The 23,793-nt window shown below is 42.3% G+C and overlaps 1 protein-coding gene and 1 long non-coding RNA gene across 2 annotated transcripts in view; one reads left to right on the forward strand and one right to left on the reverse strand.

Annotated features, from left to right (window-relative positions):
- Positions 1–23,793, reverse strand: part of LOC141132312 (uncharacterized) — a 218,840-nt gene that overhangs the window by 144,110 nt on the left and 50,937 nt on the right. The window lies entirely within an intron of this gene.
- The window catches only part of LOC141132298 (O-acyltransferase like protein-like), a 104,263-nt gene that overhangs the window by 67,571 nt on the left and 12,899 nt on the right, over positions 1–23,793 (forward strand). Inside the window, exons 11-14 of the mRNA XM_073620565.1 lie at positions 8–121; positions 6,081–6,201; positions 10,150–10,336; positions 21,435–21,577. Of these exons, the coding sequence (XP_073476666.1) occupies positions 8–121; positions 6,081–6,201; positions 10,150–10,336; positions 21,435–21,577 (565 nt within the window). The remainder of the gene's footprint in view (positions 1–7; positions 122–6,080; positions 6,202–10,149; positions 10,337–21,434; positions 21,578–23,793) is intronic.

The raw sequence follows: 23,793 nt of genomic DNA on the forward strand, positions 1-23,793 counted from the left end.
TTTGCAGAGCTAAATATGTTATGTTTGCTGGAGTGGTGCTGATATTTATCGCATCTACTATTATTACCACCTTGATTTCCTTCTTTTTAAAACTTTCCATCCGTTATCCAACAGGTGAAAGGTAACTATAAAACTTAACGTTTTTCTCTCTTTGGTATGTCTAGAATTTTGGGGGCTTCAGGCATTTGGATCTAAACCTACATTCACTGAAAAGGGAAAAAAAAACACCACACTCCAAAAAAACAATATAGAAGTCAGATTGAGCCAGATGCTCTGTGACATCCATAATAATTTGTCTTTATTGGCTGCATGAAAAATACAACAATACCAGGCCAATGCGTTTCAGCTGAAAAGCTTTAGGCCCCTTTCACACAGGCTGTCTGATCAGGTCTGTCTGTCAGTTTTTCAGATGGACCTGATCGAACCCTCCAGTGTCTTATATGGTGCGGAAAATTTCAGCGAACACACCCACCGCCCTCCAATTCTGTCCACCAAAAACAGACGGATGGTGGTCCACCTATTCCCAATCCGTCTGGTGGTCCTATTCCCCATCCATCTGGTGGTCCTATTCCCCATCTATCTGGTGGTCCTGTTCCCAATCTGTCTGGTGGTCCTGTTCCCCATCCGTCTGGTGGTCCTATTTCCCATCCATCTGGTAGTCCTATTTCCCATCCATCTGGTGGTCCTATTCCCTATGCGTCTGGTGGTCCTATTCCCTATGCGTCTGGTGGTCCTATTCCCTATGCGTCTGGTGGTCCTATTGCCCATCCGTCTGGTGGTCCTGTTCCCCATGCATCTGGTGGTCCTGTTCTCCATGTGTCTGGTGGTCCTGTTCCCCATCTGTCTGGTGGTCCTATTCCCCATCTGTCTGGTGGTCCTATTCCCCATCTGTCTGGGGGTCCTATTCCCCATCTGTCTGGTGGTCCTATTCCCCATCCGTCTGGTGGTCCTATTCCCCATCCGTCTGGTGGTCCTATTCCCCATCCGTCTGGTGGTCCTATTCCCCATCCGTCTGGTGGTCCCATTCCCCATCTGTCTGGTGGTCCCATTCCCCATCCGTTTGGTGGTCCCATTCCCCATCCGTCTGGTGGTCCCATTCCCCATCCGTCTGGTGGTCCTATTCCCCATCCGTCTGGTTGTCCTATTCCCCATCCGTCTGGTGGATCGGATAGGATGGCATTGGATGGAAACAGACAGGCAGTCCCTTTCCATCTTATTGCCCTATAGAGGAGGACTGTGTCTGTTGGTTTGGTAGAAGGGTATGGCGCTGTTCCTCTAAAAAACTTTATGATTTCCTATATGTGTGCTATATATAATTCATGGAAAAATAAAATGAAATGAAAAAATTAAGAAATGAAAGACCATACATGGTGCTGCTGTTTATATCATATGTGCAAGTAGCACCTTATGTATGGATGTGCGTGCCAGTGTGGAAAAGGTGATGGAAGGGAGGGGGGGGGGGGGAGTGGGGAGGTTGGAAGACAAAGGTAAATAGGAATAATCCACTGTGTATCCAAAATCAACCTAATAAAGTGCACACGTGCAGCCAGATATATATGAAAGTCCTTATTTTCACAATAAGTTGGTACATGTGATGTTCGTGCTTATGATTCTTCTGATAATAAAATCCCGTGCTCTAAATGTGCAGCCACTCACCAGCTCACTTCACCTCTGCTGGGATATCAGGCAATCACAGTCTAAGCCACTGTGCGGCAATCTCTGGCAGTCTCAGGATCGCAGTGTGTCATATAAAAAGAGAAGGGGTGCCCATAGTGTAAGATCATTTAAAAAAGTTTATTTAAAACAAGCAGAGAGGTACTCACAATTTAAAAGCATGTAGCAAGCGAAAAAAGACAAAATTCTCGGTTAACCATCAGCTGTTCAGAGTTGTTTGGGAAGCACAGATTAGGCCACGCCCTACGCGTTTCGTCATTGGACGTCTACGTGTCTGTTCACTCTGCATAGCGGATCGGACACGGTCCTTTCATCCGCCTGCTCAACGGGGATCAGCAGAGAGATCACCTGCTGAGCAAGCAAATTCCACTTAGCGGAGGCGCCCGTTTGAAGGAGGCCTTACTCGTGCTATTAGTAAGGCTTTTCAGCCAAAACATGTTAGAGTGGTATTGCTGTATTTATCATGTAGCCAATAAAGACGTGTTATGGATGTTACCGAGTAGCTAACTCAATCTTATTCCTAAACCTACATTCACACCTCTGCAATTGGCATTGCATGTACAAAAAAATCTCGCTTGCTGCACCCTTGATGTGGCTTGCATGGTAATGGTAATGAATAACAGGCAATGGGGTGAATACAGCCTTAGTATGCTGGCTTTCACACTTGTAATTGTGAATGATCCCCAAAAATGTAACCATGTGCAAAAGGTTTAGCTATAACCATAGAAGACCATGCAACTGCTATGGAGGTAATTCCCTGTAACAGCTCCAAAGAAGAAAAGGAAACCAATCACGGTGTTGAAAGTCACGGACCTGTTTATTTAATACATCCAACAAACAGATTGGTCCATCCAGGATGCAAATAGTCTAATGTGTTTCACTTGGTTGTGAGCTTACTCACATGCCCTGTACACACGGTCGGATTTTCCGATGGAAAATGTGTGATAGGACCTTGTTGTCGGAAATTCCGACAGTGTGTGGGCTCCATCACACATTTTCCATCGTTATTTCCGACACACAAAGTTTGAGAGCTTGCTGTAAAGTTTTCCAACAACAAAATCCGTTGTCGGAAATTCCGATCGTGTGTACACAAATCCGACGGACAAAGTGCCACGCATGCTCAGAATAAATTAAGAGATGAAAGCTATTGGCTACTGCCCCGTTTATAGTCCCGACGTACGTGTTTTACGTCACCGCGTTCAGAACAATCGGATTTTCCGACAACTTTGTGTGACCGTGTGTATGCAAAACAAGTTTGAGCCAAAATCCGTTGGAAAAAAATCAATGGATTTTGCTGTTGGAATGTCCGATCAATGTCCGACCATGTGTACAGGGCATTAGGGCGATCCTATGTGTTACCATATGAGTAAGCTCACTACTGAGTGAAACTCGTTAGTATGTTTTCATCCCGGATGGACCATTCTGTTTGTTGGATCTATTAAATAAACGGTCCTGAGTCTTTCAACACGGTGAGTAGTTCCCGTTTCTTTGGGGCCATTACAGAGACTCTTTTAGTGGCTGATGGCTACAGGGAACTGGCTCCTGTCATTGGTGGGATGCCTGGGGATTGGAGCCTATAGCAAAATATCTTTCCTCCATTCACTTTTGCTATGTAGACCAGAAGTATTACAAGTGACCCAAAAGAAGATTCTTTGAATGTGCCAGTACTGGACGGGGACACTATGTATGCAGTTGTATTGCTAATAGCTGACTTGGAATTTGACACAGTACCCCACACACGGCTAATGTGTAAGGTAAAGTCTACAGGAAGAAGTTTGAAATGGATAGAAAACTGGCTAGAAGACAGAATTCAGAGAGTAGTGGTTAATGATTCTTATAGGGCGTACACACGGTCGGACTTTGTTCGGACATTCCGACAACAAAATCCTAGGATTTTTTCCGACGGATGTTGGCTCAAACTTGTTTTGTCTACACACAGTCGCACAAAGTTGTCAGAAAATCCGATCATTCTAAACGCGGTGACGTAAAACACGTACGTCGCGACTATAAATGGGGCAGTGACCAATAGCTTTCATCTCTTTATTCTGAGCATGCGTGGCACTTTGTCCGTCGGATTTGTGTACACACGATCAGAATTTCCGACAACGGATTTTGTTGTCGGAAAATTTTATCTCCTGCTCTCCAACTTTGTGTGTCGGAAAATCCGATGGAAAATGTCCGATGGAGCCCACACACGGTCGGAATTTCCGACAACACGCTCCGATCGGACATTTTCCATCGGAAAATCCGACCATGTGTACGGGGCATTACTCTGAATGGTCTAAGGTTATCAGTGGTGTACCCCAAGGTTCAGTACTGGGACCCTTACTTTTTAATATCTTTATAAATAATATAGGGTCTGGGATTAAAAGTACCATTTCTGTCTTTGCAGATGACACCAAGTTATTCAGTGGAATGACGTCCCTACAGGATGTCTCCAATTTACAAGCCAACCTTAATGCACTGTTTAATTAGGCAACTAAGTGGCAGATGAGGTTTAACGTTGATAAATGTAAAGTTATGCACTTGGGGGCTAAGAATATGCATGCATCATACATACTAGGGGGGAGTACAACTGGGGAAATCAATGGTGGAGAAGGATCTGGGGGTTTTGGTAGATCATAGGCTTAATAATAGCATGCAATGCCAAGCTGCGGTTCCTACAGCGAGGAAAGTCCTTTCTTGTATTAAGAGACTCCAGAGAGCAAATCATTAGTAAGACCTCATCTGGAATATGTAGTTCAGTTCTGGGCACCAGTTCTCAAAAAGGATATCTGGGAACTGGAGAAAGTGCAGAGAAGGGCAACCAAACTGATAAGAGGCATGGAGGAGCTCAGCTATGAGGAAAGATTAGAGGAACTGAATGTATTCTCTCTTGAGAAGAGGAGATTAACCGCTTGACTTCCGGAAGGTTTTACCCCCTTCATGACCAGGCCGTTTTTTGCTATTCAGCACTGTGCTCAGAATTGCGTGGTTATGCAACACTGTACACAAATTAAACTTTCTATCATTTTTTTCCACTAGTAACTTTCTTTTGGTGGTATTTGATCACCACTGTGTTTTTTATTTTTTGCTGTATAAACATAAAAAAACCCACAAATTTTGTATAAAAATAAAATTTTCTACTTTATGTTATAAAACATTTTCATTGAAATCAAATTTCTTCACAAATTTAGGCCAAAATGTATTCTGCTACATGTCTTGGTAAAAAAAAAAAAAAAAAATCCCAGTAAGTGTATATTGGTTTGTGTGAAAGTTATAGCATTTGCACACTATGGTATATATATTTAACTGGTTCCAGACTGGCTCACATAGATTTACTGGGGCACAATGGCACAGCTGCGTGAAACCCCATACGGGTACGGGGTCTCCTTTAAGAGCCACCAGAGGGCGCGCACGCAAATAAAATTTGTTTTTTTTTTCACATATTTTTTTTACATACTGTCACCAGTGCAGGACAGTGTCATCATATGACTGATGTGGCGGTGATCAGGGATACTGACTGGTGACAGAAAAAAAAAAATTCAATAATTTTTATTCAATTTTATGTATACAAATTTTTAAACATTTTTTTAATATTAATATTATTAAAAAAAAAAAATTTCTTTCTTTACTTTTTTTTTTTACATATTTTCATCAGAGTAGTTCAGTGTCACCATGGTGTCACCACACTCTCTTCCGGGTTAGGGGCTGCACACCTCTAACCCAGAGGAGGCTGGATGACATACATGTACCTGATCCAGCCTGCCTGTATGCCGCCCTGCCGCACTAAATGTACCGTGGCCGGGGCGGCAAGCTGTTAAGGGGGTAAATGATCAACATGTATAAATATATAAGTGGTCCATACAAGGAACTTGGTGTTGAGTTATTCACTTTAGGGTCATTACAGAGGACAAGGGGGCACTCTTTACATCAGGAGGAAAGGAGATTTAACCTTCTTGGAAAGGATTCTTTACAGTAAGAGCTGCGAAAACGTGGAAAAGACTCCCTCAAGAGCTGGATCTAACCAGCTCAATAGATTGTTTTTTTTTTTTTTTTAAAGTCCTGTATACTTTCCAAAATGCACAAAATATAATTGGATAATAATATTTATAGGTAATAGGGGCGGTTGATCCAGGGAATATCGAATTGCCTCCCTGGGCATCAGGAAGGAATTTTTTTCCCCCCACTGGAGCCAACTGGATCATGCTTTATCAGGGTTTTTTTTTTGTTTTCCTCTGGATCACCTGTGGGTATAGGATTGTGTATATGGAGGTTTTCTATTTTTTCTTTTCTCTGTTGGCTGAGGACTAGTATCTTTTTCATCCTAACTGACTTTTGGATATGTGCATAACATTGGTGTATTTAGCTATGTGCCCAGAGATAGGCTGTGATCAACTCATTATAAAAATCCTTCTTTTTCGCAGTCAGTCCCGTATGAATTACTGGGTGGAGTATTACACCAAACCTTACTGTCGATATGGCCCCTTTTTGGTTGGTGTAGTGACTGGCATTATGATTGCCAAAAAGCAGTACATTACAAGCAAGGTAAGTGCTTGTGACTATAAAATACAGATAGCAAGGTCTTTCAACCAAGATATCTGAAAAAAACAGGTATATGTAATAAGGATTGTCATTAACTGTTGTATTCTTTATATCTGTTGTACTTCGGACCTTTCACATTATTCCAGCACAGAAAATTCCAAACATTCAAACAGGATAGCGTTCCTCTATTACATATTAAAGGATACCCGTCATGAGAGCTATACTGTATGTGGGATCCTATGTCTGCTTACTCCCTGCATACTGTGATGATCAGCCTGCAGCCTCTGCCACCTTCTGGACGATGGTAGCACTGCAGTTTGGGCGCACCTGGTCTCATCAAGAGTGCCTAAATAGACTTCTGAGCATAAGTTGTACATGTTTATCTCTGCTACTTACCTTAAAGTATAAGCACCTTAAAAGTCCCGGGGTTGTTTAACCCCATTTTCCCCTTTTTTTTGTTCATATTAAATTTATGGGATGCGGTGCTGAGTTTTTGATTGTTCCTGCCCTCACTACTGTTCTGAGCATTCCGTTCATGTCTGATCAATAGTGTTTGCTTGCTATTTGTCTGGCTAATCTGCAGTTCCAATTGCTGTCTGGTTTATACATCCTGTTTTTGTCTGTTGCCTGCTCCTGATCTTCTGCTGTTTTTTTTTTTGGTCACACTTACCTGCCACCTGCTCTGAACTGCAGCCTGTCTAAGATTTTGCCTCATGACTTTGAACTGTGTCTGGTTCTACCTGCAAATGAGCGGTCATCAGTGACATAGAGGGTTCACCGTACACATTTTTGACCCTCTGACATTGATGTTTTGAATCCCTAACCAGTGTGTAGCAAGTGAGGTTAAAGTGAAATCAGGTCATGAGTTCTGTAGAATATTTCCAGGTCAGTGACTCAGAAAATTGAGGCTAATAATTTAGGACAACAGCCGGGAAACTGGTATTTTCTTAAAGATGAGAGCAATGGCAGCACTCATTTGGCTCTCATTCCAGGTTTTACTTTAAAAAGTAATTATGGGCAAAAATAATATCACAAGCAGTGTATATATATATATATATATTTATATATATATATATATATATATATATATATATATATATATATATATATATACAGTATCTCACAAAACTGAGTACATCCCTCACATTTTTGTAAATATTTTATTCTATCTTTTCATGTGACAACACTGAAGAAATGACACTTTCCTACAATGTAAAGTAGTGAGTGTACAGCTTGTATAATGGTGTAAATTTGCTGTCCCTTCAAAATAACTCAACACACAGCAATTAATGTCTAAACCGAGAAATGCATTCAAGTGCAGAATTTTAAAGGGTGCCTTGACTGAAAGAAGGTTGAGAAACCCTACTCTAAACCCTTATGCCGCGTACACACGACCGGTTTTTCCATTGGAATAAACTCTGAAGGTTTTTCCGACGGAGTTCCGATGCAGTCCCGCTGATACTGTCTTGCCTGCACACGATCACACCAAAGTCTGACCGCCCAGAACGCGGTGATGTACAACACGTACGACGGGACTAGAAAAAGGAAGTTCAATAGCCAGTAGCCAATAGTTTCCGTCTCGTACTTGCTTCAGAGCATGCGTCGTTTTTGTTTCGTCGGAACAGCATACAGACGAGCGGGTTTCCCGATAGGAACTGATTCCGTCGGAAAGATTTAAAACATGTTCTATTTCTAGGTCCCTCAGAATTTAAAAAAAAAAAAAGTCAGCTGAGGCCCACACATGATCAGAATGTCCGATGAAAAGATTCCGTCTGACTTTTCCTGCCGGAAAGTCCGACCGTGTGTAGGTGGCATGTGGCCTCGTTTACACTTGCGTCGAAATGTGGCATTGGACACTCTTTTTTAAAGCACTCTGAATGCCAGTCAAAGCACTTTTCACTAAATAAAATGGTAAGCTTACAGTCCTGATTACGTTGTTGCATTTGCTTTGCTTGGCTTTAAAAATTATACACAATGTAGCTTTCTTGTTGCATCAAAATGTCTCTAAAACCTCCATAGAAGTCTATGCCAAAGCTCACTAACAGCACCTGCAGCATTTGAGGGGCATTTATTTAGCATTAGCTTTGCTTTATTCTGGAGGTATTTGATGTATGAGATATTCCAGGATGCATTGGAAAACCAGCAAGCGAACAAGAAAGGTGTCAATAGCACTCACTTCTGGTTCATGTGTATATATTCTGGAAGTATCTGGTGCAGACATCACTCTGGTGTGCAGAAAGGAGCACCAGGAAGGTGAGTGGGGTCCAGACCAGAGCGGAGCAACTAGCAGAAAGCACACATGGTGCACAAAGTGGGATTGCTATAGTGGAAGGTGAGTGAGGACCGGAGAGAGGGGACTGAGGATCAGCAAAGCTGGTGGACTGGAGCAGGAGGAGCTAGAGGACAGGAGTGGGGGAAACTAGCAGATGTCACATGTGGTGTGCAGCATGGGAGCAATATGATGAGCAGGGCACTGGAGAGAGAAGAGAATCGGCAAACCAGAGGAACGGCAGAGCTGGGTATTACTATTGACATAGCTCCCAAATGTCCCTGATTTCGAAGGGACTGTCCCTGATTTGGAGCAATGTCCCTCTGTCCTCATTCCTCCTCATTTGTCCCTCATTTTGGTCTGATCTATATATTGTATATAAAATGCACTTTTTATCTATCATAAAGTGTTTTCCAGTGCTAAACATTTCATCTGATTTCTAAATTGCTGCATATGTAAATTCCAAAAGCTAATATAAAGGAATAGTAGTGGTAAAAAAGCACTTGTTGGTTGAACCAATCTTGTTTTTTTTGTACAATTCTCCTTTAAGGGGGTGTGTCCTATGCCTGCATACTTTTACTGATAGGTGTCCCTCATTCCCATCTCAAAAAGTTGGGAGGTGTGCTACTGAGTGGGGGGATCAGAAGAGCTGGGGTACTACTGAGTGGAGCATCAGCGGAGCTAGGGATACTACTGAGCGAGGGATCTGCTGAACGAGTGTACTAATGAGCTGGAGATCTGCTGAGCAGGGGTACTAATGAGCTGCAGGTCTGCTGAACAGGGGTATTACTGAGCTGGAGATACTACTGCACCGGGGTATTACTGAGATCCTTTAAAACAAATAGAAAATCAACACGCAGGGCATTTGCCAAGCTTCAAAAATGTATGTTGAAGCAGTAGGCACTTTAATGTGAATTAAAATCAAAGCACGTGTAAACGAGCCCAAGTGTGCATCCCTATGTGTCACATATTGCACTGCTGGGAATAGCACTTTGGGGGTTATTTACGAAAGGCAAATCCACTTTCCACTGCAAGTGCACTTGGAAGTGCAGTGGCTCTAAATCTAAGGTGTAGATCTGAAATGAGCGGAAGCTCTGCTGATTTTATCATCCAATCATGTGCAAGCTAAAATGCCCTTTGTTCTCAGGTTTGTACTCTGCTAAGACACATAGGGGGTTATTTACGAAAGGCAAATCCACTTTGCACTACAAGTGCAAACTACATGTGCAAAGTGCACTTGAAATTGCACTGAAAGTGCACTTGGAAGTGCAGCCGCTGTAGATCCGAGGGGGACATGCAAGGAAAATAAAAAACAGCATTTTAACTTGCACATGATTAGATGATAAAATCAGCAGAGCTTCCCCTCATTTCAGATCTACCCCTCAGATTTACAGCGACTGCGCTTCCAAGTGCACTTCCACTGCAATATCAAGTGCACTTTGCACTTGTAGTTTGCACTTATAGTGCAAAGTGGATTTGCCTTTCTTAAATAACCCCCATAATGTCTGTTTAGTGTTCTGACAGTTCTGAGGATGATGAATGATTCACCAGGAGTTTGCAGTCTGACAAGTACTGTAACTGTATTCAGCTTGAAGAGTACATTGAGTACATTCATCGAGCCATCTGTTTTTTCAATATATTTTTTTAATTCTGTAATCGGAAGGATTTCTGTCTCTGTACAGGCTCAGGCGGTTGTCGGATGGATATCTGCATTGCTCGTCATGCTTCTGGTGATATGTCTTGCTTTCATTCTGGATGATACTCCTACATCTTACTCCATCCTGGCCGCCCTTTACCAAGGCATCCATAGGACTTTGTGGGCAGCCGCTATTGCCATGATCCTTGTTCTGTGTCACGAAGGATATGGAGGTACCAAGGAATACATTATTATTTATGTTGAACGTTGTTCTTGTAGACTTGTCACAAACCTGGGCAATTGAGACTACAAATATGAAGAAAAAAATGTATAAGCAGAGGTTACTCATGCCAAAACCATCCATAGATCCATTGATGTAAGCAGCTTAGGTTCACCACTCAACTTTTCCTTTAAAAGCTGAACTTGGTCTAGACAGTTTCTTGCCTCCTAAGTGTCCTTTTAGGAAAAGGGGTCCAAGGCCTTTGTCTAATGCCGCGTACACACGAGCGGAATGTCCGACAGAAAAAGTCCGACGGAAGCTTTTCATCGTCTATTCCGATCCTGTGTAGGCCTCATCGGACTTTCTTTTTCGAAAATTCTGACTGACCTAGAAATAGAACATGTTCTAAATATTTCCGACGGAACCAATTCCTATCGGGAAAACCGCTCGTCTGTATGCTGTTCCGACGGACCAAAAACAACGCATGCTCTGAAGCTAGTACGAGACGGAAGCTATTGGCTACTGGCTATTGAACTTCCTTTTTTCTAGTCCCGTCGTACGTGCTGTAGGTCACTGCGTTCTGGACAGTCGGACTTTGGTCGGACTTTGGGTTGACCGTGTGTAGGCAAGACCGCTTGAATGGAATTCCGTCGGAGTTCCATTGGAGAAACCTTCGGAGTTTATTCCGACGGCAAAACCAGTCGTGTGTGCGCGGCATATGAGACAAAATGGCTTCATCAAAATAACTTTTCTATATAATAAAAATTATAAACTGCTGGCATACTGCTTTGTTATATGCATTTTAGGTAGCTTTCTGTCAGCTTCGTATTCCCTTTTTTTTAATCTATCAAGTGAAAGTGTATCACTTGCTAGTTATATTAACTTAGACATGTTTATCAAAGATCATGAGACAATGAGATCACTGTTCAATTTTTTTTAAAGGTGTTAGTTAAGTAGTAAAGCAATGAGATAATTGTCATGAGATGTGACACATCAAAATAAATATGTAAGTGATTTGAAATAAATGTGTTGGGTGGGAAAGATCCTCCAACCCTGATTTCAAGGATTGGGTGGGAAAGATCCTCCAACCCTGATTTCAAGGACTTTGGTCCCGAATAGGTTAACCGGCCTGCAGGGAGGCCTAAAAAAGCAGCAGGAAGAAGTCAGCTCCTATCTCTGAGTTGGAGAGTGTGGACAGTCTGGCGACTAAGGCCAGCCATAGCTGGTTCAGCAGGAACTGGCCAAGATTCAAACCATGTATGGGCAGGCTGAATATACCAAGTTGATTGATCGATTGACTTGGGTACAGCCAGCCTGCTAGATTTTGCATGCAATTATCGCTAGTGGCTCGTATAGCCGCTAGCATTAATCAGTGTCTTCTCCTCGGTGGGAGGGATTCCTCTGTCACAGCCTGTGATTGCAGAAAATTAGCTCTGTGTATGGGCTGCTTAGTGTTTGATGAGTTCCGGATGCCTTTGCATTACTCTGAAGCAAATGGGAACCCTAAACCCTGGTGTGGGACTTGTATACTGGTGGTGAGCTATTGTGGTGTTGTACATCTGTGTTGCCAACCATCAGTATCAGTACTGGCAGCCAATGGGCACTTTTCTCCTTCCAGTAATTGCTAGTGGCAGGAAAAGGTTGCCAGTACAAAATATTGAAGTGACGCTGGTCTTGGAACTGCGCATATGCAGTTCCGTTTCAGAGCCGGCTAAGACTATTCGAGTGCCTGCTACAGTGTGTTCGGGTGGCGCCTGAAGGGGGCGGCCTGAAACATGTTGTGTGATTTCATAGTGCAAGGGAGCTGAGTGGATCGGAGCCGAGTGTGTGGGTCTGAGGGATGGGAGCAAGGCAAGCCGGGAGCAGGACTGCCAGTGCTGTTTGGACTGGAGTGGGCAGAAGGGACCATCTGGCGTGGAGAGAGACTGTCACTGTGACTCAGGAGGAGACGCGCCGCGTCAGTGAGGTGTCATCATCATCTGTGGTGCTGCACATTGCTGTCCGTGTCACTGTGAGAGTCAGTTTCATGTGTGTCCATTCTAATGTCTTACCCTCCTGAGTCCTGCCCTCAGCTACTTACTGTACGTTATTGAAAATAAAATAAGAAATATATTTTTTGCCTTAATATCTACCATAAATCGCATTGATAATTGCAGATTGTACTTGTTTGCAGCCTAAATACTGAACGTTACACTTAAAACTGTAATTTTGTAACTGCCAATTTTGCCAGTAAAAACTTGGCTGTGCCAGTAAATTTTGAGTCTTGTGTCAGTAAATTTCAATCTGGTAGGTTGGCAACACTGTTTTACATTATACCAGAATTATTAACTGGAAAAACATGGAAGACATTTTTTCTCTTACAAGTGACTGGCTGGTGATCCTGGGTCCCACATATTACAGATTGTAATGAGTTTAACAGTTGATGATATACAGTAAATCTACCAAGAAGGTTGGTGCGGCCCATTGTCATGTTGGGATGCCAGAAGGATTGCCTTTTATACTTATTAGCTAATGGAACGGCTTGTTACATAAAAAGAACAGTGATAAATTTTAGAAGCCGCGTTAAAAAATTGAACTCAATATTGTGGAAACACAAAAATGAATCAATATCATGACATCAAACTTATTAGGTGAAAAAAAAGTTTGTAGCGGTCTCCCCAACTTCCAAGGGCCATGGTGACCCCCAGAGTCAGAGAGAACTGACATTCCTCCTCAGGGTGCAGGTTACTAGTGGATGTGGTGCAAGGTGAAAAGATGGGCGCTAGTCAGGGCTGAATGGGCTCTTATGGACACTTTATTTCTTTATACACGTTTTTTTCACCTAATAAGTTGTCATTATATTGATACATTTTTGTACTTCCACAATATTGAGTTAATTTTTTTAGCGCTGCTTCATATATTTATCACAATTCTTGCATCTAGTCTCACAGATTGCATATATCTCTGGATCTGCTAATCATTTTGTAATGCAGTTCTCAGTGCTTTAGATATGTTTTCATCATAGGACCAGTTTTAATTTCCCAGCTTTAGGCCTGGATCACTTTATAGGTAATCTTATGTTCTTGATTTTCAAGATGCACAGTATCTGTAAAAATACAGTGCCTTGCAAAAGTATTCACCCCCCTTGGCGTTTTACCTATATTGTTACATTACAGCCTTTAGTTCAATGTTTTTTTGATCTGAATTATATGTCATGGATCAGAACAGAATAGTCCAAGTTGGTGAAGTAAAATTAGAAAAATATATAGAAACTATTTTTCAGAAATAAAAAACTGATAATTGGCATGTGCGTATGTATTCACCCCCTTTGTTATGAAGCCCATAAAAAGCTCTGGTGCAACCAATTACCTTCAGAAGTCACATAATTAGTGAAATGATGTCCACCTGTGTGCAATCTAAGTGTCACATGATCTGTCATTACATATACACACCTTTTTGAAAGGCCCCAGAGGCTGCAACACCTAAGCAAGAGGCACCACTAACCAAACACTGCCATGAAGACCAAGGAACTCTCCAAACAAGTAAGGGACAATGTTGTTGAGAAGTACAAGTCAGGGTTAGGTTATAAAAAAAATATCCAAATCTTTGATGATCCCTAGGAGCACCATCAAATCTATCATAACCAAATGGAAAGAACAGGGCATGACAGCAAACCTGCCAAGAGACGGCCCCACACCAAAACTCACGGATCGGGCAAGGAGGGCATTAATCAAAGAGGCAGCACAGAGACCTAAGATAACCCTGGAGGAGCTGCAGAGTTCCACAGCAGAGACTGGAGTATCTGTACATAGGACGACAAGCTGTATGCTCCATAGAGTTGGGCTTTATGGCAGAGTGGCCAGAAGAAAGTCATTACTTTTAGCAAAAAACAAAATGGCACGTTTTGAGTATGTGAAAAGGCACGTGGGAGACTCCCAAAATGTATGGAGGAGGGTGCTCTGGTCTGATGAGACTAAAATTGAATTTTTTGGCCATCAAAGAAAACGCTATTTCTGGCGCAAACCCAACACATCACATCACCCACAGAACACCATCCCCACAGTGAAACATGGTGGTGGCAGCATCATGCTGTGGGGATGTTTTTCAGAAGTCGGGACTGGGAAACTGGTCAGAGTTGAAGGAAAGATGGATGGTGCTAAATACAGGGATATTCTTGAACAAAACCTGTACCCCTCTGTGTGTGATTTGAGGCTAGGATGGAGGTTCACCTTCCAGCAGGACAATGACCTCAAACACACTGCTAAAGCAACACTTGAGTGGTTTAAGGGGAAACATGTAAACGGGTTGTAATGGCCTAGACAAAGCCCAGACCTCAATCCAATAGAAAATCTGTGGTCAGACTTAAAGATTGCTGTTCACAAGCGCAAACCATCCAACTTGAAGGAGCTGGAGCAATTTTGCAAGGAAGAATGAGCAAAAATCCCAGTGGTAAGATGTGGCAAGCTCATAGAGACTTATCCAAAGCGACTTGGAGCTGTGATAGCTGCAAAAAGTGGCTCTACAAAGTATTTACTTTACGGGGGGTGAATAGTTATACACATTGACTTTTGTTTGCTTCAAAATAAAAAAAAAAAAAGACATCTTCAAAGTTGTGGACACGTTCTTGTAAATTAAATGATGCAAATCCTCCAACAATCCATGTTAATTCCAGGTTGTGAGGCAACAAAACATGAAAAATGCCAAGGGGAGTGAATACTTTTGCAAGGCACTGTACAGAGCATATACATTTGGAAATGAGGTTCACATTTTCAAAAGACTCATGAACAGAATGGGAATACTGTACATGTTAAAAAAAAAAAGAAAATATATCTTCTAAGGTTTTACAGTTATATAATTCTTATGCCCCGTACACACGGTCGGATTTTCCGATGGAAAATGTGTGATAGGACCTTGTTGTCGGAAATTCCGACCGTGTGTAGGCTCCATCACACATTTTCCATCGGATTTTCCGACACACAAAGTTTGAGAGCAGGCTATAAAATTTTCCGACAACAAAATCCGTTGTCGGAAATTCCGATCGTGTGTACACAAATCCGACGCACAAAGTGCCACGCATGCTCAGAATAAATAAAGAGATGAAAGCTATTGGCCACTGCCCTGTTTATAGTCCCGATGTACGTGTTTTACGTCACCGCGTTTAGAACGATCGGATTTTCCGACAACTTTGTGTGACCGTGTGTATGCAAGACAAGTTTGAGCCAACATCCGTTGGAAAAAATCCATGGATTTTGTTGTCGGAATGTCCGAACAAAGTCCGACCGTGTGTACGGGGCATTACAGTTACTGTAAGCTTAACCACTTAAGGACCAGAAGATTTCCCCGCTTAATGACCAGGCCATTTTTTGTGTTACAGCACTGTGTCGCTTTAGCTGACAATTGCACGGTCGTGCGACGCTGTACTCAAACAAAATTTATGTCCTTTTTGTCACACAAATAGAGCTTTCTTTTGGTGGTTCTTGATCACCTCTGCGGTTTTTATTTTTTGGGCTATAAACAAAAAAAGACCGACAATTGTGAAAAAAAAACAATATTTTTTACTTTTTGCTATAATAAATATCTAAAAATGAAAAAAAAAATTTCTTCATCAGTTTAGGCAAATATGTATTCTTCTACATATTTTTGGTAAAAAAAATTGCAATAAGCGTATATTGATTGGTTTGTGCAACAGTTATGGCATCTACAAAATAGTAATAAGATTTATGTCATTTTTATTTATTTAATTTTTTAACTAGTAATGACGGTGATTCGTGATTTTTAGCCGGACTGCAACATTGCGGAGGACAGATCGGACACTTTTGACACTTTTTTTGGGACCCTTCATATTTATACAGCGATCAGTGCTATAAAAATGTACTGATTACTGTGTTAATGTCACTGGTAGGGAAGGGGTTAACACAAGGGGCGATCAAGGGGTTAAATGTGTTCCCTTGGAGGTGTTTCTAACTGTGGGGGGAGTGTACTGATGGGAGGAGGAGCGAAATCTCTGTTCCTAATCACTAGGAACACACGATCACTCTCTACTCCCCTGACAGAACTGGGATCTGTTTGCTTACATTGACAGATCCCTGTTCTGCCTCTGTGGAACGATCGCGGGTGGCCGGCACGACATCACAGCCACCGGTCATGTGCATCAACTCCCCCCGCCATGCAGCAGGCGCACGCACGCCTGCTATAGCTGTTTAAATGGCCGACGTACAGCTACGGTAATTCGTGGGAACGAGTTGACCTGCCGCAGTATAATGTCGGCGGTTGGTTGGCAAGTGGTTAAAGTGATTGTAAAGGATAATTTTTTATTTTTTTAAATGGTTTTGCATAGAGCACCCCGATCCTCCTTTTCTCGGGTCTCTCGCCAGCACTCCTGGCTCCTCCCCCCGACATCAGGGGTGTCAGGACAAGTCTGATCTTTGGTACAGAACTGACCATGGTTTGTTCTGCTTAGTGTGGTCAGTTTTTAATAGGAAAGCAGAGGGACTAGCAGGAACACCAGGGATTTCACACAAAGGAAGTAATACAAAGAGAACAGGATACTTTTTCATACAAGTACATGGTACAGCAGGCACATATCAGGAATATGAAATGCTGGGGTAACATATTCTTTAATGCAGAGAATGCAATCGGGTAAAAAACCTTCTATGTTTAGAACCACTTTAAAACTAACCCTCTCTGTAACCCTAATATTTACTGGAATACTAAACTTAACACCTCTCTTTAACCTGCTCAGTTTCTTTTTCTAAGCTTTTCAAACACTCCCACTTTCAGATCTCTACGACTTAGTGGCTAAAAGTTCGGTAGTCCCAAGATAACAACTAGATGTTCCAATTAGGCCCCTTTCACACTGGGGCGGTTTGCAGGCGTTATTGCGCTAAAAATACCGCCTGCAAACCGCCCCAAAACAGCCTCGGCTGTTTGTTCAGTGTGAAAGCCCGAGGGCTTTCACACTGAAGCGGTGCGCTGGCAGGAGAAGAAAAAATCTCCTGTCAGCTGCATCTTTGGAGCGGTGAAGGAGCGGTGTATTCACCGCTCCTAAACCGCTCCTGCCCATTGAAATCAATGGGACAGCGCGGCTATACCGCGGCAATACCACGGCTATAGCCGCGTTATACGAGTGGATTTAACCCTTTTTCGGCCGCCAGCAGGGGGTTAAAACCGCACCACTAGCGGCCGAATACCGTGGTAAAACAGCGCTAAAAATAGCGCTGTTTTACCGCCGACGCCCCCTACCGCCCCAGTGTGAAAGGGGCCTTACTCTCCTTGAGATAACAGCAAGTGTGTACAGGACATAGGACATGTCTACATAGGACAAGTCTATTGGGACTACAGAAATGCAGACATGATCTACAGCTGCCATTCACAACCAGGGTTCTGTGGAACCCTAGGGTTCCTCCAGAGGTTGGTAGGAGTTCCTTGAGTTGTGGGTGTTTAACCTAAATTATGATGATGCCTGCATATTTTTGGGGCCAACGCTACAGTACCTGGCAGAGTCAGGGGTATGACATTGATAATCTTTTTATTTGTATGTAAGGGTGATATTGTAGCCACCAATATAAAGGGCATTTTAGAGTCCAAATAATAATTACAGGGGTTTATTTGGACCTGAAGTTTATTTCATGGGTATAGATAACAAAAATGTATTTGATGGTATATTTAACAGACCAATGGGGAGCAAATAAGAGAAGCTCATTGTTCGGATTGAAATACACTTTAAATAAACCGTTGTTGACATAATTACCTTTTCTGTGCTAGGATTGTCTGAGCCAAAAGATATCTGTGTTGAAGTCTCAGCACTGCAATCTTCTTCTCCGCCTGGAATCACTAAATATAACTCATCAACACTTTAACTAGCTCCTGTGTAATGGCAGCACAAATTAACAGATTCTGAGCGTGCCCAACAGAAAATCCGGCTGAGGTGATATGACGGCGGTTTTATGAAAATGTCTGCATGAGTGCCTTCTACAGAGAGGGGGGAGCTTGTAGCTTTTCTGCAAACTGGAGTTTTGTGATGCAGCCTTATCAGATAGAAAGTTATTAAAGTGGAATTCCTGCCTAACAATAACTATTCTAAAAAATGCCCCCTCCCAGCACCTTCTACCTATCCTGCCTACCCTTTGTAAAAAAAAAAAACAAAAACGTATACTTTGCGCCAGTCTGGTCACATGATCCCACAGCTCTGACGAGTGAGCAACCAGCTGCAGGCGAGAGGAGGGAGCATGGACAATGGCTGCACTATGGGTGATGTCACCGCTACTAAAATTCCCAGCCATCGTTGAGACACTCTCTGACACAGGGGAGTCGAAGCTGCAGGATCATGTGACTGGACCGCTGTGGGCTGAAAATGTATGTATTGTCACAGTGCAAGGCCCTGCCGCTGTGCAAATGTAGGCCAAAATGACACAGGATTCGCATTAAGGCTTGATGCAAGGTTCCAGACTATCTTTTTTGAGCAGAGAAATTTTGTAGTCCCAGATTGAGACCTGGAGCTAAAGCGTCTTGGGTGAGTCGAAACCATCAATCCTGTGTCCTGATTTTACTGGGTCAGAGGTGTGTGAGTACATATGTGTGTGCAGGGTCGTTATATGCTTAAGCCTGAAGGTAGCTCAGAGTTTGGAGACAGCTCCCATATTGGAGACAGGAGGTCTCACCTAGGGGTGAGGAGCCCAAGCCAGAAATAAAAAAACACAAGGTCTCAACCAGGGGTCAGAGGTGCCCCAACCAGGAGTCAAGAGACAGGAGGCCTCACCCAGGGGTCAGAGGAGCCCCAGTTAGAATTTAAGAGATAGGAGGCCTCACTCAGGGGTCAGAGGTGCCCCAGCCAGAGGTCAAGAGGCAGGAGGTCTCAACCAGGGATCAGAGATGCCCCAGCCAGGAGTCAAGAGACAGGAGGTCTCACCAAGGGGTCAGAGGAGCCCCAGCTTAAATTCAAGAGACAGGAGGTTTCATCCAGGGGTCAAAGGAGCCCCAGCCAGAATTTAAGAGACAGGAGGTCTCACCCAGGGGTCAGAGGTGCCCTGGCCAGGAGTCAAGAGACAGGAGGTCTCAACCAGGGGTCAGAGGTGCCCCAGCCAGGAGTCGAGAGACAGGAGGTCTCAACCAGGGGTCAAAGGTGCCCCAGCCAGGAGTCGAGAGACAGGAGGTCTCAACCAGGGGTCAGAGGTGTCCCAGCCAGCAGACAGGAGGTCTTGCCTCAGGAGTCAGGTGTGCTCTTATCGGGGTGTCAGAACACCTATACAGAGGACAAGAGTGGGCCATGTAACAGGGTGCTGTGACTAAAAGTTAGGTGAACCAGGAGAGCTACACAACACTGTCGGGAGAGACTGATAAGAAGAGAAGCAGTGCTGCTGACAAGGGAGACAGGTGGCTTGATATTTTCCATTGACCGATATAAACTAGACATGTGCAGAACGAAAAAATTTGTTTCGATTCATTATTTACATAAATTTGTTTAGTTAAATTTGTTTCTTTCCTTTTATTCGTTTTCAAAATTAGTTTTCTTTATTTGTTTTCAAATCTATTAGGATTTTTCAAATTCAAAACGATTCAAAAAGTTTTTGAATCAATTTCGAATAGTTTTCGAATTTGAAAAGTTTTCCAATTTCCAAAGAGAATAAAATAGAATAGAAAATAAAAGAATAGAATAGAAAAAAATTGAATAGAAAATAATATAACAGAAAATAAAAGAATAGAATATATTAGAGTAAAACAGAACAAAGTAGGATAGAAAATAAAAGAATAGAATAGAATAAAAAAAGAATAGAACACATTAGAAAGATTACCATCTTTTGAAATTTGAATAGAATAGAAAAGAATCAAATTAAAAAAAACAATAGACTAGAATAAAAATAGTATAACCATTTTCCAAAATTCAAATAGAATCAATTTGAATTTGATTAGAAAATAATAGAGTATAATAGAATAGAAAATAACACAATAGTATAGAAAAAAAACAATAGAATAGAATACAACTAACAACTAATATAACCATCTTCCTAATCCAATCTATTCTTTTCTATTCTATTAAAATTCAAATTGATTCTATTTGAATTTTGGGAAATGGTTATGTTCTTTCTATTCTAATATATTCTATTGTTTTTTTAATTATACACTTTTTTATTTGTTCTATTCTTTCCTATTATTTTCTATTCTATTATTTTCTATTCAAATTTATTCTTTTCAAAATTTAAATTTTGGAAGAAGGTTATATTCTTTCTATTCTGTTGTTTTTATATACTCTTCTGTTATTTTCTATTCTATTCTTTTCTATTGTATTCAAATTGATTCTATTTGAATTTTGGGAAATGGTTATATTCTTTCTATGCTAGTCTATTGTTTTTTTTATTCTATTCTTTTCTATTCTATTTCTTTTCTATTCTTCTCTATTCTATCTTTTCTTATGTATTCAAATTCAAATTTATTCTATTTGAAATTCGAATTTCAGAATATGGTTATATTCTTTCTATGTTATTCTATTCTATTTGATTCTATTATATTCTAGTCTATTCTGTTCTTTTATTTTCTATTGTATTTTGTTCTGTTTTACTCTATTATAATCTATTCTTTTATTTTCTGTTATATTCTTTTCTACTCTTATATTTTATTTTCTGTTTTATTCCTTTATTTTCTATTCTATTTTATTCTCTTTGGGAATTGGAAAACTTTTCGAATTTGAAAACGATTCGAATTCCAAAACTTTTCGTATTCGAATACTATTCGAATTCGAAAAGTATTTGAAAATTATTCAAATTATATTTTTTTTTCCATTTATTTTGGATTCGTTTAAATTCAAGATGATTGTAATTTGGAAATTCGGATACATCCGAATTTCTGAAAAACTAAAATTCGTCCGAATTCGGAACGAAACGAACCGCACATGTCTAATAAACTTTCCATTTTTTTTTTTGTAAACTGGTGCAACTCCTTTGAAAAGCACCTACCACGTGAGTATAATCACCCCAATACCACAGTATACAGATCTTTTTTCACATAGGGTAGTCAGGATAGGTAGCAGGAGGGGGAGGGGACATTTTTTAGGAATAGTTATTGTAAGGCAGGGATTACAATTAAATTATTTGCAGCGTTCACAGGTCTCATGAAATAAATTTCTTTCCTTTTCACAGGTCCCCTAAATACAATGCTGTCATGTGAAATATGGAACAGAATATCGAAGATCAGTTACGCATGTTACCTGGCACATCCAATTATTATAATCTTCTACTGTGGACTGCAGGAGACGCTCTTCCACTATCAGGACATCAACATGGTGAGGGTTACTGGGGTCTATCTCTGGCAAGTTGAATAGAAATGCATTAACTGTGAAGTCATGGAGGGGGGAATATTGAAAGAACAGCGAATGCATGACTCCCACCTTTCTAAGATGGGAAAGAAGGACACCTTTAGCACAAGGTATGTAGGCAACCGGAGCACCCCACCACGACCTCAGATTCTAAGTTCACAAAGAATGAATATGTGAAAAGTGATTGGTTAAACCTCCCAAGTACTTTTTTTTCACCACTTCCTTAAAGCGGAATTCCGGCCTGAAAAAAAAAAATTTAAAAGTCAGCAGCTAACTTGAGTTCACGGAGGGGATGCTCATTTTTGGGGGCGATATGAACTTCGCAATGGACCCCCTGTTGGACACCTCACGGGGTGCCTCTCATCTCTCATACGCTCGCCTTAAACGTATTAAATCTGATCTTCACTCACTTCGTTTGATGGACCCCTGGCGCCTCTTACACCCCAAGGACAGGGATTACTCGTACTTTTCACAAGTTCACCATTCGTACTCAAGATTAGATTACCTGCTCCTTTCCCATCAGGACCTGCCAAGGGTGGTGGACTCATCCATAGATGTCATTTCCTTTTCTGACCATGCCCCCATACACTTGACGCTCCAAATGGGACCAATGTCTAAATCTCCACCTTCGTGGAGACTGAACGAATCACTGCTCCAATCTGCAGAGACCCGCGCGGAGATCCAAGCCAAATTGCAGGAATATTTTGCATTTAATGTACCCTCGGTCCCCAATCCCTTGGTGGTGTGGGAGGCGCACAAGCCAGTTATCAGGGGCATCTTGATAGGTATTGGGGCACGTCTCAAGAGGGAAAGAACTCGTAGAACTGAAGAACTTCTACTTCAGATTAAGACCCTTGAATGCACACATAAGGCTAGCCTAGCACGCTCCGTATACCAGGAGTTACTTAAAGCACGTGAAGAGCTTCGCTCGCTTCTGTCGCATAAAACGAAAGAGAGGCTAGCATGGTCACGTCGTACAATGTACGAATTCTCTAACAAACCTGGCTCTCTCCTAGCCAGAGCTTTACGCGGTCCCCGCACCAAAACTTTCATCCCCCACATCTTGTCCCCCACGGGTCGGAGGGTCTCTACCTCAACAGAAATAGCAGAGGAATTCCGTTCATTTTACAACGGTCTTTATAACCTAGATAAAACCTCTCCCGATGCCCCTAACCCTACTGGAGGATCCACCCCACATGAATATCTAGCCTCCTCTGGCATGCCATCTTTACCGGCCGACACCGTAGAGGAGTTAGATGACCCCATCACGGTGGAGGAGTTGGGGGTGGCACTGGCGAGCTCCAAGCCAAAGAAAGCCCCAGGCCCTGATGGCCTCACTTCAACTTACTTCAAAACATTCTTTGAGACGCTCTCCAAACCGTTAGTGGCTGCACTTAACTCTATCACGAAAGGTAACTCTTTCCCCATAGACTCCCTTAGGGCATACATCTCTCTCATCCCCAAAGAGGGAAAGGACCCACTTAGGTGTGGAAACTACCGACCGATAGCGCTGCTAAACACTGACTTGAAACTATTTGCCAAGATCTTGGCGAACAGATTGCTCCCACACATACCAAACCTAATTCACAAAGACCAGGCGGGCTTTGTCCCTCAACGGGAACCACGGGACAACACAATTAGGGTGCTGAACCTCATACACGCCGCTAGGACCACGCGACGACCCCTTCTCCTGCTGTCAACTGACGCAGAGAAGGCTTTCGACCGTGTAGATTGGACGTTTGTTAGAGCTACTCTCGAACACATTGGCCTTCGGTCGTCGATGCTCAGCTGGATCCTATCACTCTACTCTAGCCCCACAGCGGCGGTCAGGGTCAACGAAACCAGGTCGGGTTATTTTGACATTCGGAATGGTACCAGACAGGGTTGTCCCCTGTCTCCCCTAATCTTCATTCTTACCTTAGAACCCCTGCTCTGTAAGATACGGGCCAACCCCCACATAGAGGGCTTCCGTAAAACATCTGGAACCCACAAGGTCGCCGCATTCGCAGATGACCTTATCTTCTTCTTGGCTGACCCCATTGCCTCACTCCCCGTCTTGCTTCATTCTCTGAGGGAATACGGGGCTCTGTCCCTATTTAAAATAAATATGTCTAAATCCTCCATGCTTAATATCACACTGAGCTCGCAAAATATCCGACAATTGCGCCTGAACTACCAGTTCC

The sequence above is a fragment of the Aquarana catesbeiana genome, linkage group LG01, assembly GCF_042186555.1.
Source record: "Aquarana catesbeiana isolate 2022-GZ linkage group LG01, ASM4218655v1, whole genome shotgun sequence".
NCBI lineage: Eukaryota > Metazoa > Chordata > Amphibia > Anura > Ranidae > Aquarana > Aquarana catesbeiana.